The sequence below is a fragment of the Pan paniscus genome, chromosome 23 (assembly GCF_029289425.2).
Source record: "Pan paniscus chromosome 23, NHGRI_mPanPan1-v2.0_pri, whole genome shotgun sequence".
Classification (NCBI taxonomy): Eukaryota; Metazoa; Chordata; class Mammalia; order Primates; family Hominidae; genus Pan; species Pan paniscus.
This window is the reverse complement of record NC_085927.1, coordinates 32049751-32065806: the sequence shown is the minus strand read 5'-3', so window position 1 is coordinate 32065806 and position 16056 is coordinate 32049751. Positions and strand designations below refer to the sequence as shown.

The 16056-nt window shown below is 45.2% G+C and overlaps 1 protein-coding gene and 1 gene segment (V, D, J or C); both read right to left on the bottom strand.

Moving 5' to 3' along the window:
* LOC129395163 (immunoglobulin lambda-1 light chain-like) overlaps window positions 1-16056 on the bottom strand; it is a 735232-nt gene that overhangs the window by 665239 nt on the left and 53937 nt on the right. The gene's annotated exons all lie outside the window — the stretch shown is intronic.
* LOC103784184 (immunoglobulin lambda variable 1-44-like) lies at window positions 9005-12177 on the bottom strand. The segment is given in 2 exon segments: window positions 9005-11357; window positions 11473-12177. Coding segments are annotated over 2 exon segments (372 nt in total).

The following is a 16056-nucleotide window of genomic DNA, read 5'->3' as shown; positions in this document are numbered from 1 at the left end:
AGGGGATTGGGGAGAAAAAGAGGCCCTCATGGGTAGAACTGTAGACTCGGCTTCAAGCCATAGCAGCTGTTACTTCTGTATAGATGTTGACTGGGATGGAACTACCCCTGCTACCCTGGACTCAGACATGGGCAAGGGGTCCAGGGAAAACAGAGGCATGGACCAGAATCAGAAACAATAAGGTGAGGGGACGAGGCTCAGGCTCCTGTGAGTAGTTTGGGGTGACTGTTATAGCAAGTGCCCCATTTTCCCCAGAGTTGGTGGCTGTGCTGATGAGTCTCTCAAGGAAGCCAATTTCTCCCTCACTCTGACCACCAGCTGCTGATGGCCCCTCATCCTGCAGATTGATCAGGAATGACTCCTTCGTAACTCCCGAATTTAGGAGACCAGCTAGACTTCTATGGGTGGCCTCAGAGTTTCCATTAATAGGTTTTAGATGAAAGGAAAGGGTGTGCAATGGTTTCTTCAAGCAAATCAGTCCCCTCTTCTTATCCCCCAACCCCTTCATAGAACCTCAGTTGAAACAGTCACTGGAATACATTCCCCAGGTTGGGTGGAGAAGGCCAGGTTGATTGAATCTGGTTATTTGTGAGGACATAGCTGCTGAGCCCAGTGAGCAGTGAGCAGATGATGCAGGATGACTTCCCAGGTGTCAGCATCTGTAGACCCCTCAAGGACAAGCTTATAGCACCCAGTGCTGCCCCAGTTCCAGACCTACTGAGTCCTTCAGTTTCTCCCTGCCATTGTCTATTTTCTCCTTCACCAAAGATACAACTGTGAAGGCCCCTGTTAAGCTGCATTTGTACTTATTGCTCTGCACAGAATTCAAGTACCATGACATACCTTTCTGGTCTGTGCTGCTATTTTTAGTTAAATCCTGGACTCTTGGTCTTACTGAAGGAGATTCTCTGATAGACATCACAGCAGGGAGCCCAGTTTGGTGAAGGAGAAGCCACCAGAAGAGCAGCCTGTGCCCAGAGATGCCTGCTTCTTCCACACTCAAGAGTATAGCCCCTATTCAGGCTGCCAAGTCTTGTCCTGAATACTCGGAGCTCTCAGGGTGGGGCTCCTCTTTCTCTCAGCCCACCCACCTTCAGAATCAAAGAACCCTGGAATTAGGTGTTTCACTGCACAGAGGGAGAGCCAGGTTGAGTTCTTCTGTCTCTTACATGTTACTTATGCACTCCTGGCTTAAGCCCCTCTGTGTGGGGACCAAGGAGCACCCTTGCATCTTGTTTGGAAAGACATATGAGGACCCTCATTCAAAATCCTGGCTGCCGCAATGTTTCGGGAGGTCTTGAGTCTGCAGATTTGAAGAATAATAGAAAGAAGAATTAGAAAAGTGAGTAGGCATTATTGATTGGGCATCGTATGCCGTGTATTTAGTGCTAACCGATGTGCTTACTTGAGGGTAGCTGTGTTAGAGAAGCCCTGTCTTTGAGGTTCAGCTCATAGACCTGGCATCAGGAAGAGAAGACCAGCTCTAACTCTGCCTCTTCCAGGCTTTGAACCCTGTGTGCAGTTGGCAGATGAACTACAAGGTAAGTTTGTATCTCAAATGAACAATATTGTGTGGGAGTTACACATACTAATTCTTTGTCATTGTTTTACTGAATTCAAATTTAACTGACCTTTGGTGTTTTTATTTGATAAACTGGAGAACCTTCCATCCAGGCCACAAGCACTCCCTCTCTAATCACGACCTACTGAATGAAAAGCAATCATAAAGCTGTTGTCAGGATTAAATGAGGTCACACTCTTAGGAATTCAAAAGCCGTTGGCCAATAGTAAGGTTGCAGTTGTACTAAATCTTGATAAAAGCTATCAAAACCTCTGGGATACAGCAAAAGCAATGCTATGAGGAATGTTTAGAATTAAATACGTACATTACAAAGTCTGAAAGAGCACAAATAGACAATCTAAGGTTACACCTCATGGAAATGGAGAATCAAGAACAATGCAAACCCAAACCCAGCAGAAGAAAGGAAATAGCAATATCAGACCAGAACTAAATAAAATTGAAACAAAAAATGATAGAAAAGATAAATGAAACAAAAACCAATTCTTAGACAAGATAAATAAAATTATACATACCACTAGTGAGATTAACCAAGAAAAGAAGAGAACAGATCCACATAAGCTGGATCTTAGTGTGGATCACCTCACCTGAGGTCAGGAGTTCGAGACCAGCCTGACCAACATGGTGAAACCTCATCTACACTAAATAAAAAAAATTAGTGGGGTGTGATGGTACATACCTGTAATCCCAGCTACTTGGGAGGCTGAGGCAGGAGAATTGCTTGAAACCAGAGATGGAGGTTTCAGTGAGCCATGATTCTGCCATTGTACTTTAGCCTGGGCAACAAGAGTGAAACTTTATAAAAAACAAAACAAAACCCACAATATTGCATCTGTGGAGGGATTGCAGAGATTAGTGATACCATCAAGGACTTGAAAAATGCAGGGGTGGTGATTCTCACAACATCCCCTTTCAACTCTCCCATTTGGCCTGTGCAGAAGATAGATGGATCTTGGAGAATTATAGTGGATTATCGGAAGTTTAACCAAGTGGTGACTCCAATCGCAGCTGCTGTACCAGATGTGGTTTCCTTGCTTGAGCAAATTAATGCATCTCCTGGCACCTCATATGCAGCCATTGACTTGGAAAATGCCTTTTTCTCCATTCCGGTCCATAAGGCCCACCAGAAGCAATTTGCGTTCAGCAGGCAAGGCCAGCAATATACTTTTACGGTCCTACCTCAGGGGTATATGAGCTCTCCAGCTGTGTGTCATAATCTTATTCAAAGAAATTTTGATTGCTTGTCTCTTTTGCAAGATATAACACTGACCCATTAAATTGATGACATTGTGCTTGTTGCATCCAGTGAGCAAGAAGTAGCAAACACAGTGGACTTACTGGTGAGACATTTGCATGCAAGAGGATGGGCAGTAAATCCAACTAAAATTCAAGGGCATTCTACCTCAATAAAATTTCTAGGTGTCCAGTGGTGTGGGGCCTGTCGAGGCATTCCTTCTAAGGTGAAGGATAAGTTGCTGCATTTAGCCGCTCCTACAACCAAGAAAGGCACAATGGCTAGTGGGCCTATTTGGATTTTGGAGGCAACATATCTCTAATTTGGGTGTGTTACTCCAGTCCATTTATCAAGTAACCCAAAAGGCTGCCAGGTTTGAGTGGGATTCAGAACAGTAGAAGGCTCTGCAACAGGTCCAGGCTGCTGTGCAAGCTGCTCTGTCACTTGGGCCGTATGACCCAACAGACCCAATGGTATTTGGGTGTCAGCGGCAGATAGCAAAGCTACTTGGAGTCTTTGTCAGGCCACTGTAAGTGAATCACAGTGGAGGCCTCTAGGATTTTGGTGCAAGGCCCTGCCATCTTCTGCAGATAGCTACTCTCTTTTTGAGAGACAGCTCTTGGCCTATTACTGGGCTTTGGTGGAAACTGAACATTTGACTATGCATCTTAAAGTCCCCATGCAACCTGAACTGCCTGTCATGAAGTGGGTGCTTTCTAACCCATTTAGCCATAAAGTGGATCATGCACAGCAGCATTCCATCATTCAGTGGAAGTGGTATATATGCATTTGGGCTGAAGGCACAAGTAAGTTACATGGGGAAGTGGCTCAAATGTCCATGACCTCCACTCCTGCCACCAGCCTGCACTATCCCCCAGCCTGCACTGGTGGTCTCAGGGGCAGTTCACTATGATCAGCTGACAGAAAGAAGACTAGGGCCTGGTTCACAAATGTATCTGCATGATATGCAGGCACCACCGGAAAGTGGACAGCTGCAGCACTACAGCCCCTTTCCAGGACATCCCTGAAGTACAGCGGTGAAGGGAAATCTTCCCATTGGGCAGAACTTTGAGGAGCACACCTGGTTGTGCTCTTTGCATGGAAGGAGAAATCTCCAGATGTGTGATTATATATGAATTCATTTGCTGTAGCCAACGGTTTGGCTGGACGATCAGGGACTTCTTGGAAGCCGAAAGAATGAGGGTCATGACCAACTCAGTATACCACTGGAGCAAACAGCAAGCTGTTCTCATGAATGCAGGTTGTTGGCAAACGACAAACTGCATCTACCACCAGAACGAATGCTGAGAGCTGTCACACCCCAAGCACAGTGTTTCTTTTGATTATCTGCAGCACATCTGAAGTATGTTGTATAAAGAAAGCAATCCTGTGAACCTGTGATAAATCAAGCAGCTGACCAACTGTTACCTCCTCCTCCCTGTTCTTTCTACCTAATAAATATGAAGGATTGCAGTAGCTCAGGGCCCTTGCTCACTAGAAGCAAGGAGCCCCCTGACCCCTTCTTTAAAACAGATCCCTTTGTCTTTGTCTTCATTTCTGTGTTAGTCCCCCTTCATTCTGTCCTGTAGTAACTGTCACAGGGACTAGGAAGAAGTATGATTGGAAAATTGATGTCAAAGAAATTTGGGGAAAAGATATGTGGATGGACCTCTCTGAGTGGTCAAAAACTGTGAAAGTATTTGTATCCCATGTGAGCGCTCACCAACGGGTGACCTCAGCAGAGGAGGATTTTAATAATCAAGAGGAGAGTATGACCAGTTCTGTGAACACCACACATCCTCTTTCCCCAGCCACCCCTGTCACCGCCCAATGGACCCATGAGGGAAGTGGCCATGCTGGCAGGAATGGAGGTTACACATGGGCTCATCAACGTGGACTTCCACTCACCAAGGCTGACCTAGCTACAGCCACCGCTGAGTGCCCAATTTGCCAGCAGCAGAGACCAACACTGAGCCCTCAATGTGGCACCATTCCTTGGGGTTATCAGCCAGCTACCTGGTGGCAGGTTGATTATATTGGACCTCTGTTGGGATTCACTCAGGATGGTGGCAGAAATATCAAAGGGAAATACTAGGGGAAGTTATAGGGAATAATCACAAACATTTTGGAAGGCTAAAATGTTACATAGCTTGTAATAATTGTACAGGCTGAAGGCAGCTGGTTCTTACCTTAGAGCATTAGGTCATAGGGTAAATGCTAGGGACAATGGAGGCTTTCCCAGTTAAGCCTGTTTACCCTATCTCCATTAACTAACCTTTGAGCCAGATGGCCCTCTCGGTGGGAGGTCAACCAGGGATATTGCCCCGTAATGGTATTGACTTTAGACCAGGGTACCTGAGCTTTAATCATTCGTAGAACTACTCTCTTAACCATGTTAATTATCCACAAGTGTGTTTACTCAAAGCTTCTGTTGTTAATTGTATTCTAAATAAATGCCTGGAGTACCAGCTGCTCAGGGCCCACCACAGTGACAAACCTCTCCTGGTGTGTATATTTTCGGACACTCAGAATCAAAGAACACAGCCAGACTGGCCAAACAGAATATCTGTGTGTCAGTGTCCGTTTTTACTCATCCGTCGTTTGAGTCAGGGTCTGCAGGCAGACCCCCGCAGCTAATGCTGTCTTCTGAGGAGCAATATCTCAACTGGTGCCCCGTGTGAGGAGAAATACAACAGACCTCTTCCACCACAGGAAGGGCAGAGGTTTGTCTTAACTGAAATAGACACTTATCCTAGATATTGGTTTGCCTATGAGACTACCATCCGTGTACTCTTGGAATGCCTCATTCACTGTCATCATATTCTACACAGCAATGCTCTGACAAAGGCTCTCACTTTATGACTAAAGAAGTGCAGCAGTGGGCTCAAGCTCACAAAATTCGCTGGTCTTACCATGTTCCCCATCATCCTGAAACAGCTGGATTGATAGAACAGTGGAATGGCTTTTGAAGTCACAATTACATTGCCAACTAGGTGACAATACTTTGCAGGGCCAGGGCAAAGTTCTCCAGATGGCTGTGTATGCTTTAAATCAGCATCCAATATATGGTACTGTCCCTCCCGTAGCCAGGATTCATGGATCCAGGAATCAAGGGGTGGAAGTGGAAGTGGCACCACTCACCATCAACCCTAGTGATCCACTAGCAAATGTTTTGCTTCCTGTTCCTGAGACATTATGTTCTGCTGGCTCAAAGGATTTAGTTCCAGAGGAAGGAACACTACCACCTGGAGACACAACAATGATTCCATTAAACTGGAAGTTAAGATTGCCACCTGGACATTTTGGGCTACTCCTACCTTTAAGTCAATGGCTAAGAAGGGAGTTACAGTGTCGGCTGGGGTGATTGACCCAGACTATCAAAATGAAATCAGTTTACTACCCCACAACGGAGTTACTGAAGAACATGCATGGAATACAGGAGATGCATTAGGGCATTTCTTGCTATTACCATGCCCTGTGATTAAGGTCAATGGGACCCTTCAGGAATGAAGATTTGGGTCACTCCACCAGGAAAAAAAAACACGACCTACTGAGGTGCTTGCTGAAGGCAAAGGGAATACAGAATGGGTAGTAGAAGAAGGTAGTCATCAATACCAGCTATGGCCACGTGACCAGCTGCAGAAACGAGGAGTGTAATTGTCATGAGTATTTCCTCCTTCTTTTGTTAAAAACATGTTTGCGCATCTATAAACTCGTACTAAGAAAATATCTTCATTTTATTTCCTTTCTCCTTTATCATATAACATAAGATTTATTGACGTCACATTAGCATTTAAGTATCGTTAACTTGATGTAATAGTATTTGTGTTAGGGATTCGTGCGTTCTGGTTGTATGAAGGATAATTGTATTACGTTAGGTGTAATTATGACTTTATTATTGTCTTTATTTGAAGATTATGTACGATATCACAAGTTGTATATGGGTTCATGCTGACAAGGAGTGGACTTGTGATGAGTAATACTGAGCGTCAACTTGATTGGATTGAAGGACAAAAAGTATTGGCCGGGCGCAGTGGCTCATGCCTGTAATCCCAGCACTTTGGGAGGCTAAGGCGGGCAGATCACAAAGTGAGGAGATCGAGACCATCCTGGCTAACACGGTGAAACCCCGTCTCTACTAAAAATTCAAAAAAATTAGCCGGCCATGGTGGCGGGCACCTGTAGTCCCAGCTACTCGGGAGGCTGAGGCAAAGAATTGCTTGAACCCTGGAGGCGGAGCTTGCAGTGAGCAGAGATCGCACCACTGCACTCCAGCTTGGGCGACAGAGCAAGACTCCATCTCCAAAAAAAAAAAAAAAGTATTGATCCTGGGTGTGTCTGTGTCTGTTGAGGGTGCTGCCAAAGGAGATTCACATTTGTGTCAGTGGGTGGGAAAGCCACACTCACCCTTAATCTGGGTGGGAACAATCTAATCAGCTGACAGCAGGGCTAGAAAATAAGCAGGTAGAAAAATATGAAAAGAGAGATGGGCCTAGCCTCCCAGCCTACAACTTTCTCCCATACTGGATGCTTCCTGCCTTCAAATATGGAACTCCAACTTCTTCAGTTTTGGAACTCAGACTGGCTCTCCTTGCTCCTCAGCCTGCAGACAGCCTATTGTTGGACCTTGTGTTCGTGTGAGTTAATACTTAATAAACATATATATATATATATTCCATTATTTGTGTCCCTCTAGAGAACCCTGACTAATGCATTAATCCACAGGAAGGAAAAAGGGGGACTCCTTCCTAAATTATTCTATGTATCCAACAGCTATCAAAAACATAGTCCACAATGATCAAGTGGTTTTCAAACCAGGGAATGCAGAGATGGTTTAACATATGTGAGTCAACAAATGTGATATACCACATAAAAAGCATTAAAAACAAAAATGACATGATTATCTCAATACATGCAGAAAAAATACTTGACAAAATCCAGCATCACTTCATGATTAAAACTCTTTGCAAAATTGACATAGAAAAGACATAACTTATGTCCTCTATTAAGCCCTCTATTACAAACACACAGTCAACATTATATTAAACGGAAAAAAGTGGAAAACATTTCTCCTGAGATCTGGAACAAGGCAAGAATGCCCACTTTCACCACTTCTATTCAACATAGTACTGGAAGGCTTAGCCAGAGCAATCAGACAAGAGAAACAAATCAAAGATATCCAAATTGACAAAGAGGAATTCAAACTGTCACTATTTGCTGATAATATGATCATATACCTAGAAAACCTTAAAGACTCATTGAAAAAGCTCCTAGAACTGTAAATAAGTTCAGCAAAGTTTCAAGATACAAAATTAAGGCACACGAATCAGTAGCTCTGTTATACAATGACAGCAAACGAGCTGAAAATCAAATCAAGAACTCAACCCCTTTCGCAAATAGCTGCAAAATACATACTTAGGATATACCTAGCCAAGGAGGTGAAAGACCTCCACAAGGAAAACTACAAAACACTGCTGAAAGAAATCATAGATGACACACACAAACAAATAGAAACACATCCCATGCTCATGAATGGGTAGAAACAATACATTGAAAATGATCATACTGCCAAAAGCAAGTTACAAAATCTATGCAATTCCCATCAAAATATAACCATCATTCATTAGAGAATTGGAAAAAATAATCCTAAAATTCATATGGAACTAAAAAGAGCCTGCATAGACAAAGCAAGACTAAGCAAAAGGAACAAATCTGGAGGCATCGCATTACCCAACTTCAAACTCTAGTAAAGTTTGACTCCATAGTCACTAAATCTGCTTGGAACTGATATAAAAATGGGCACACAGACCAATGGAACAGAATAAAGAATCCAGAAATGAAACCAAATACTTCCAACCCACTGATGTTTGACAAAGCAAACAAAAACATAAAGTAGAAAAATGACACCATATTCAACAAATGGTGCTGGGATAATTGGCAAGCCAAATGTAGAGGAATGAAACTGCATCCTCATCTCTCACCTTATACAAAAATCAACTCAAGATGAATCAAATAATTAAATCTAAGGCCTGAAACCGTAAGAATTCTAGAAGATAACGTCAGAACAACCCTGCTAGACATTGGTTTAGGCAAATATTTCATGACCAAGAACACAAAAGCAAATGCAACAAGAACAAAGATAAATAGATGGGACTTAATTAAACGAAAAAAACTTCTGCACAGCAAAAGAAAGAATCAGCAGAGTTAACAGACAACCAACAAAGTGGAAGAAAATCTTCACAATCTATACATTCAACAAATGACTAATATCTAGAATTTACGAAGAACTCAAATTATCAAGAAAAAAATAAACACTTCCATCAAAAGTTGGACTAAGGACACGAATAAACAATTTTCAAAAGAAGTTGTACAAATGGCCAACAAACATATAGAAAAATGTTCAACGTCACTAATAATCAGGGAAATGCAAATCAGTACCACAGTCTGTGATACCACCTTCCTATCACAAGAATAGCTATAATAAAAAAATAACAGATGTTGGCATGGATGTGGTGAAAACAAAACACTTTTACACTGGCGGTGGGAAGGTAAACTAGTACAATCACTATGGAAAACAGTGTGGAGATTCCTTAAGGAAACAAAAATAGATGTACCCTTTGATCCAGCAATCTCACGACTAGGTATCTACCCAGAGAAAAAGAAGTCATTATACAAAAAAAGATACTTGCACACGCATGTTTATAGCAGCACAATCTGTAATTGCAAAAACATGGAACCAGCTCAAATGTCCATAAATCAACAAGTAGGTAAAGCAAATGTGATGTATACATACACATACCAGGGAATACTACACAGCCATAAAAATAAACAAAATAATGGCATTCACAGCAACCTGGATGAAACTGGAGACTATCATTCTAAGTGGAGTAACTCAGGAATGGAAAACAAAACACTGTATGTTCTCACTCATAAGTGGGAGATAAGCTATGAGAACCCAAGGGCATAACGATGATACAATGGACTTTGGGGACTCGGGGGAAAGCATAGGAGGGAGGTGAGGGATGAGAGACTACTCATTGGATACAGTGTACACTGCTTGGGTGATGAGTGCACCACAATCTCAGGAATCACCACTAACGAACTTATATATGCAACCAAGTAACACTTGTTCTCCAAAAACCTATTAAAATAAAATAACAAATTTTAAAAATAATTAAAAAGGGAAAATCACTAAAACCCTTTAAAAAACCCCAAAATAAATAAACAAATAAATAAATAAAAGATGAGAACCTCTTCCACTATAGAGAGAGCCAAGAAAAGAACTGAAGAAGCAAGAATCCTGACAAACCATCACGGACTGTCCTGTCACCTTAGATGAACATCACCCATAGAGTTTGTTTGATGAACAATAAATTCAAACTTTAAAAGAAATACATGAATAAAATCAGAAAAAAATGGCCTAAGGACCCTTAAAGATAGTAATGAGCCCTCTAAGGGATGGGTGCAATTCAGCGACAACAGGGATAATCTCAAAGCAAGTGTGCAGAGTGAAAGAAGCCTGAACAAATGGGAAGATAACGTTTGATAACACTGATACATTCCAGAAAAAAGAAACCAAACAGTAGTGAGAGAGGCAGATCTGTGGCTTCCTGAGAGGCCATTAGGGGAGGGAGGGAGGTGACAAGTGTCACGAGGAGATGCTGGGATTGGTCACAATAGCTCCCGGGGGTGGTGATGTTTTCAAGGAACAAGAAAAATGCCAAAATTTGTCTAATTTCCTGTTATAAATCTGGGTAGTTTATTAGATGTGCATAGTTCCTACATGAAAGGAGTTTTATTTAAAAAGAATAGGCTGGAGAGAAAGGAAGCACAGGGATTCACACTGAGGAGCAGGGGGAGGAAGACACCACTCTGGAGACTCCTGGAAATGGGAAAAGGAGGATGACAGAGACACAGGTTCCCCATCAGAGGTGGGTCTGTGACGACACAGCTGTACCTGCCACCTCAGTCCAGGACTTCAGTGCAGAGACCCTGTGTCCTAAGCTGCAGGGAGGAGGATGTTCTGTTTTCTGGACACCCTGTTCCTGACTCTGAGGACTCAGGGGAGGAGGAGCCTCCACTCTCAGGCAGGGCCCTGGATGCCCCTGGACCCATGAGGGAAGCTGCAGCAGCAGAAGCCACAGGCCAGGCCTGAGCAGCAGCTGCCAGGGCTCACCCTCCTGACAGAGGAGGAAGGGGGTTCTTGTCTCAGTTCCCCCTAGGCCTGGAGCACTGTGGGACCATTCAGGCTGTCATCCCATGCTGCACAGTAATAATCAGCCTCATCCTCAGACCGGAGCCCACTGACGGCCAGGGAGGCTGAGGTGCCAGACTTGGAGCCAGAGAATCGGTCAGGGACCCCTGAGGGCCGCTGATTATTACTATAGATGAGGAGTTTGGGGGCCGTTCCTGGGAGCTGCTGGTACCAGTTTACAGTATTACTTCCGATGTTGGAGCTGCTTCCAGAACAAGAGATGGTGACCCTCTGCCCGGGGGTCCCAGACACTGAGGGTGGCTGAGTCAGCACAGACTGGGCCCAGGACCCTGGAAGTGAGAGAGACACAGACATGGTGATTGACAAGAGACAAAAGGAGACAAGAGGAGAAAGCAGGGCCCCATGGGCTTCCCAGGGCCCCTCTCTTGGTCCCCATCCTGTCACCTGCACAGTGAGTGAGGAGGGTGAGGAGGAGAGGGAAGCTGGCCATGCTGGAGATTGTCCTGAGTCCTGTCTTCTCTACCCACAGCTGAAGCTGAGCTTCCCCCAGATCTCTCCCTCACTTCATACTCTGAGAGGGGGAGAGTCCATCCATGCAAATCAGACCCCCCCAGCTTTGTGACCCCACCCTGAGCCCTGGGTCAGGCTCCTTGCCTTGAGGATGTCAGGGTGTGGCAGGGGTGGAGCTCTGTGGTCCCAGAGGGTGGGGAGGACACAGTTGTGAGCCCTGAGCAGAGGACAACAGGCACAACAGGTGGCCGGTTCTGCTCCCATCACTGCCCACCCCCGCCCCCCACGCGTCTTCTCAGAAATGGTCCCCCAGCGTCCCCTGGTGTCCAGCCAAGGTAAACCATTCTATGATAAGGTGACCAGAGCCTCTCATTCACACCGCTGCCTCCCCTCTGTTCTGTCCACTGCCCCCTCTCTCAGGTCCAGGCCAGCTCAAGTGACACCTGTGTCTTCCCGCTGTGACCTCAAGGCAATCTTCGCGCTCTACTGGACTCCTCAGGAGTGAATCTGTCCATGGCTCTGTGGCTGTACATTGCAGAGGACTCAGGTGGTGTCTACACAGAGTCCTCTTATGTCAGGGTCAAGCCCAGAGCGGGGACCAGCCCCATGGACTCACTTCCCCACCTGTGTGGGACACCTGGTCCTCTCCTCTCATGTGGCTCCTTCCTGGTGGCCAGAGCTCTCCTTCCTCTGTGGATCCTGTGGAGCTGAGGAGAAAGGGAGCTCTTCCCTCTAGGGTGCCTTGGGAAGACATTCCCAGAGGGTTTTTCTGGTAAATCTTTGTTCTTTCTCTACTTCCCCAGATTTGCTGTCGAAGTCATTTGGATACTGTGACCAGGGATCTTGCCTAGGAGTCTGTACACTGAATGCCCATCTACAGGGGATCCTGGCAAATGACTTTGGAGTGTTTCACTTATGAGCAAAAAGAGCAAAGATGCTCAGTCTTTGAAGATGGGAAGAATTAAAACTTCAACTTGGTTTAACCAGCGTCTGTACTCAGGTGAGCCTGATACGTGGCAGCTCTTACTATCGAGCCGCCAACAAGGATTTCTAGGAGAAAATTATGGTTCAAATTCAGTAGTGAGTGTTGTGGGGGTGGCTTAAAGATGATAGAAATTTTTCATCTTTGATCTGTAATGACGTCTAGAATCTAATAAACTAAAAACAACAAGCTTAACAGAAAACATAATTCTGTTGATCAAAATGAAAAATGAAACAGGTTATGTCTGTGACAGCATGAGTTCTGGCATGATACATCCTGGGCTCTTAATAAATATTTGTTTAGGGAATTTTAAGGGGATATAGAAAAACAGCAAGATGATTATGTTGATATAAGTTGTAATACAATAAGATTTTAAATGCTCCATTTAAACAACCAAATAGTGAAACCTAATACAGACATTTAAATAAAACCAGTCCATACATGGAACTGAAATAAAATGTATGCTGTGTTTTGGGACTGCATTTCAAGGGTGTTATTTTAAATGTACCTTTTAGTGTAAGCCATGTGCCTTTACATAATTTTGATAGTTTTTAAAATATGTTTGTTGTATTTACATAACACATCAGGCATATTAAGTTTTATTTATTTCCAAGTAGAAATAAACTATTAGAGCTGGGCTTCACTTCCTGTTTTTTCTCATTGCTTTTTCTTTGATGATGCATAGATGTTCACAGTGAATTTTGTTTTCCTTTCCTCCCACTTTAATGAACAGGGGGTCACCGAGTCTGAGCAGTGTCTCACATACAGGACAAGGCTGCCCACGGCCTCCTCCCTGCCCATGGATGCACTTCCTGGTGGATGCCCCATCAGCTGTTAGGTTGAGGGCAGAGAGAAGAACAGGTCCAAAACTACAGGATGTGGACACCCAGAGGATCCGGGAGGGACAACAGCTGGGACAGTGAGCCTTGGACAGAGGACACTGACTATGGATTTTTTATGTGATCCTCCTGAGGGACCCTCAGGGACAGACCAAAACCCCAGTCTCTGTGTGTCTTGAGGGCCCAGGTCCTTCCAGGTCCTCCTTTTGTCACTGCTCTGGGCCCCGGGCCTCCTCCTCCTGTGAGTCACAATGGACAGTCTCCTCTTCAGGCTGCACCCTCCTTACCACACCTGACCCCACACCCGTCTCCTCATTCCCCCATAAACCATCCCCTGCTCACTTCCATTAGCATTTTTGCATCCTACTGAGATCACAGCCTCCCAAGGATGTCTCTGCAGGATATCCATGTTGCAGAGAGCTCAGCCCCTTGACAGGACAGCTGGGCCTGGGCCACCCAAGGCTGAGCATCTCTCTTGCTTCTCTTCTACACCAGCTCTAGGCCAAGCCAGATCCAGACCTTTCAGAATGCTGATCCCACCTTTTCTTAAGCATCAGACTACCTCTCTGACATCTGTGGGTCACACAAGCTGGATTCGCCTTTCTTATTATCACTCCCACAGTTTGAGAGCTCAGCAAATGGCCAGCATACCTGTGCAAAAAGGAGGGGACACCTGTGGGACCAGACCGAAGGCTCCTGGGCTTCTGGGTCACACTGACTAGATTCTTTCTTTTCCTTTTTTCTTTTCTTTCTTTTTTTTTTTTTTTTTTTGAGATGGAGTCTCTGCCTGTTGCCCAGGCTGGAGTGCAGTGTCATGATCTTGGCTCAACGCAACCTCCACCTCCCTGGTTCAAGCGATCCTCCTGCCTCAGTCTCTCAAGTAGCTGGGATTGCAGGCACCAGCCACCATGCCCAACTAATTTTTGTATTTTTAGTAGAGACGATGTTTCACCATGTTGCTCAGGCTGGTCTCAAACTCCTGACCTCAGGTGATCCACCCACCTCGGCCTCCCAAACTGCTAGGATTACAGGTGTGAGCTGCCATGCCCAGCCAGGCTGGATTCTTTCTTGTCATTTCCACCTCATCCTCACCCACCATGTGTGGGCAGCTTATTTTACTTCTTGAAACAATCTGATTCTCTTTCCATTGGGGAGACCAGTAAGAAAAGGAGTTATCGTCCCTGAACCCTTGCTCTGCTTTCAGTAACACAACTGACAGCAGAAGTCTAGGCATGAACTGGTGTTGGTCACAGGCAGGGATAAAGGAGGGATGTGGAGACAGAGAAGTGGGGCAGATCTTCTATCATTTCCCCATGGAACAGGAACCCTTGATAACATGGAGTCAGGATGCAGCTGTGTGACACTGATAACCAGCCAGGTCCTCAGGCTGGAGCCCAGAGGTGCTCCAGGAGGCTGTGTGGATAAACCCAGAGCAGGAGAAGCAGGCTGGGACCCCTGAGGGACCATCACTATTGTCCTAGGTCATAAACTTAGGGGTTCTCTCTGGGAGGCCTCATAGCCATTTCCATGGGAATGGCCAATGTTTCTGCTGCTCCCCATGCAGAAAAAGATGACCTTGAGGTGGGGGCCTCCTCAAGAGTTTCCCAGGGAGGAGTCACTTGAAGCAAATATTGGGCAGTTTCTGTATCCAGATATTCCACAGACTCACCACTAGACATGATTCAGTGAGAAGCTCCAATGGTGTAAGAGAGGAGAAGAGAAAAGTCAGGCCCTGAGGGATCAGGAAACCCACCCTCAGCAGTCCCCGTGGTCCTGAGTGGGATGAGCTACAGGAGTCACATCCATGGGATCTAATTCCCCCTTGGCCAAGGAGCAGCCTCTGGCTTGTCTCAGCCATGGTAGAGCCTCCCCTTGACTCTCTCATGTCCTACATAGAGGTTTATTGGCATCGGGCCCGCAGTTACCCTAATATCTCACGCCATCTCCTGACATTGCCACTGAAATGCAGGTACCCAGGACTGAGCCAGGTCAGCACTATATCCGGAATTCCTCCCTGACCTGTGTCCCCATGCAGCATTTCATATTTGAGTGCCTTGTTTCTGGGACATAGTGAGCCACAGACAGCCCTGAGAACAGACTACTGGGGACGGAATGGGAGGTCTCTGCTTGTATGCTGGAAGAGCAGAGTCCATGCTGCAGGGCACTGTTCACCTGCTATGTTGTCCCCAGGCTCTGACCATGATGTGAGCTAGGAAAGCCTCATTTTGCTTCTTTCAAGAAAAAAATGTCCAGCTCCACAGGCACTGGTGTTAGCACATATGGACAACCAGCCAACACTTCAGGGTCATCAGGTGGTTTTGTTTTGTTTTGTTTTGTTTTGTTTTACTGAGACTTCAGAAAAATGGATAGAAAATTGAGAGAAGAGCCTTTTACAACTAGAAAGTACTTCCAAATATAGTTTGTGCCTAGGCCAGTTATTTTAAAATTTAAAAATTGTTACAGAGCAAGACCCAGAGCAGGGTGAGGTTTTTGTCCCACTTCCCCATCTGTGTGTGTCACTGTGAGAAGCGCTGCTGTGCCAAATCATACAGTAATAGTCAGCCTCATCCTCAGACTGGAGCCCAGAGATGACTAAAATCCCTGCATTGGCCGAAGCATCTTTGGATCCAGAGAAGCGGCTGGGGACTCCAGAGCCCTGCTGCTTATCTGAGTCTGATTTGTACCTCAGGAGATACC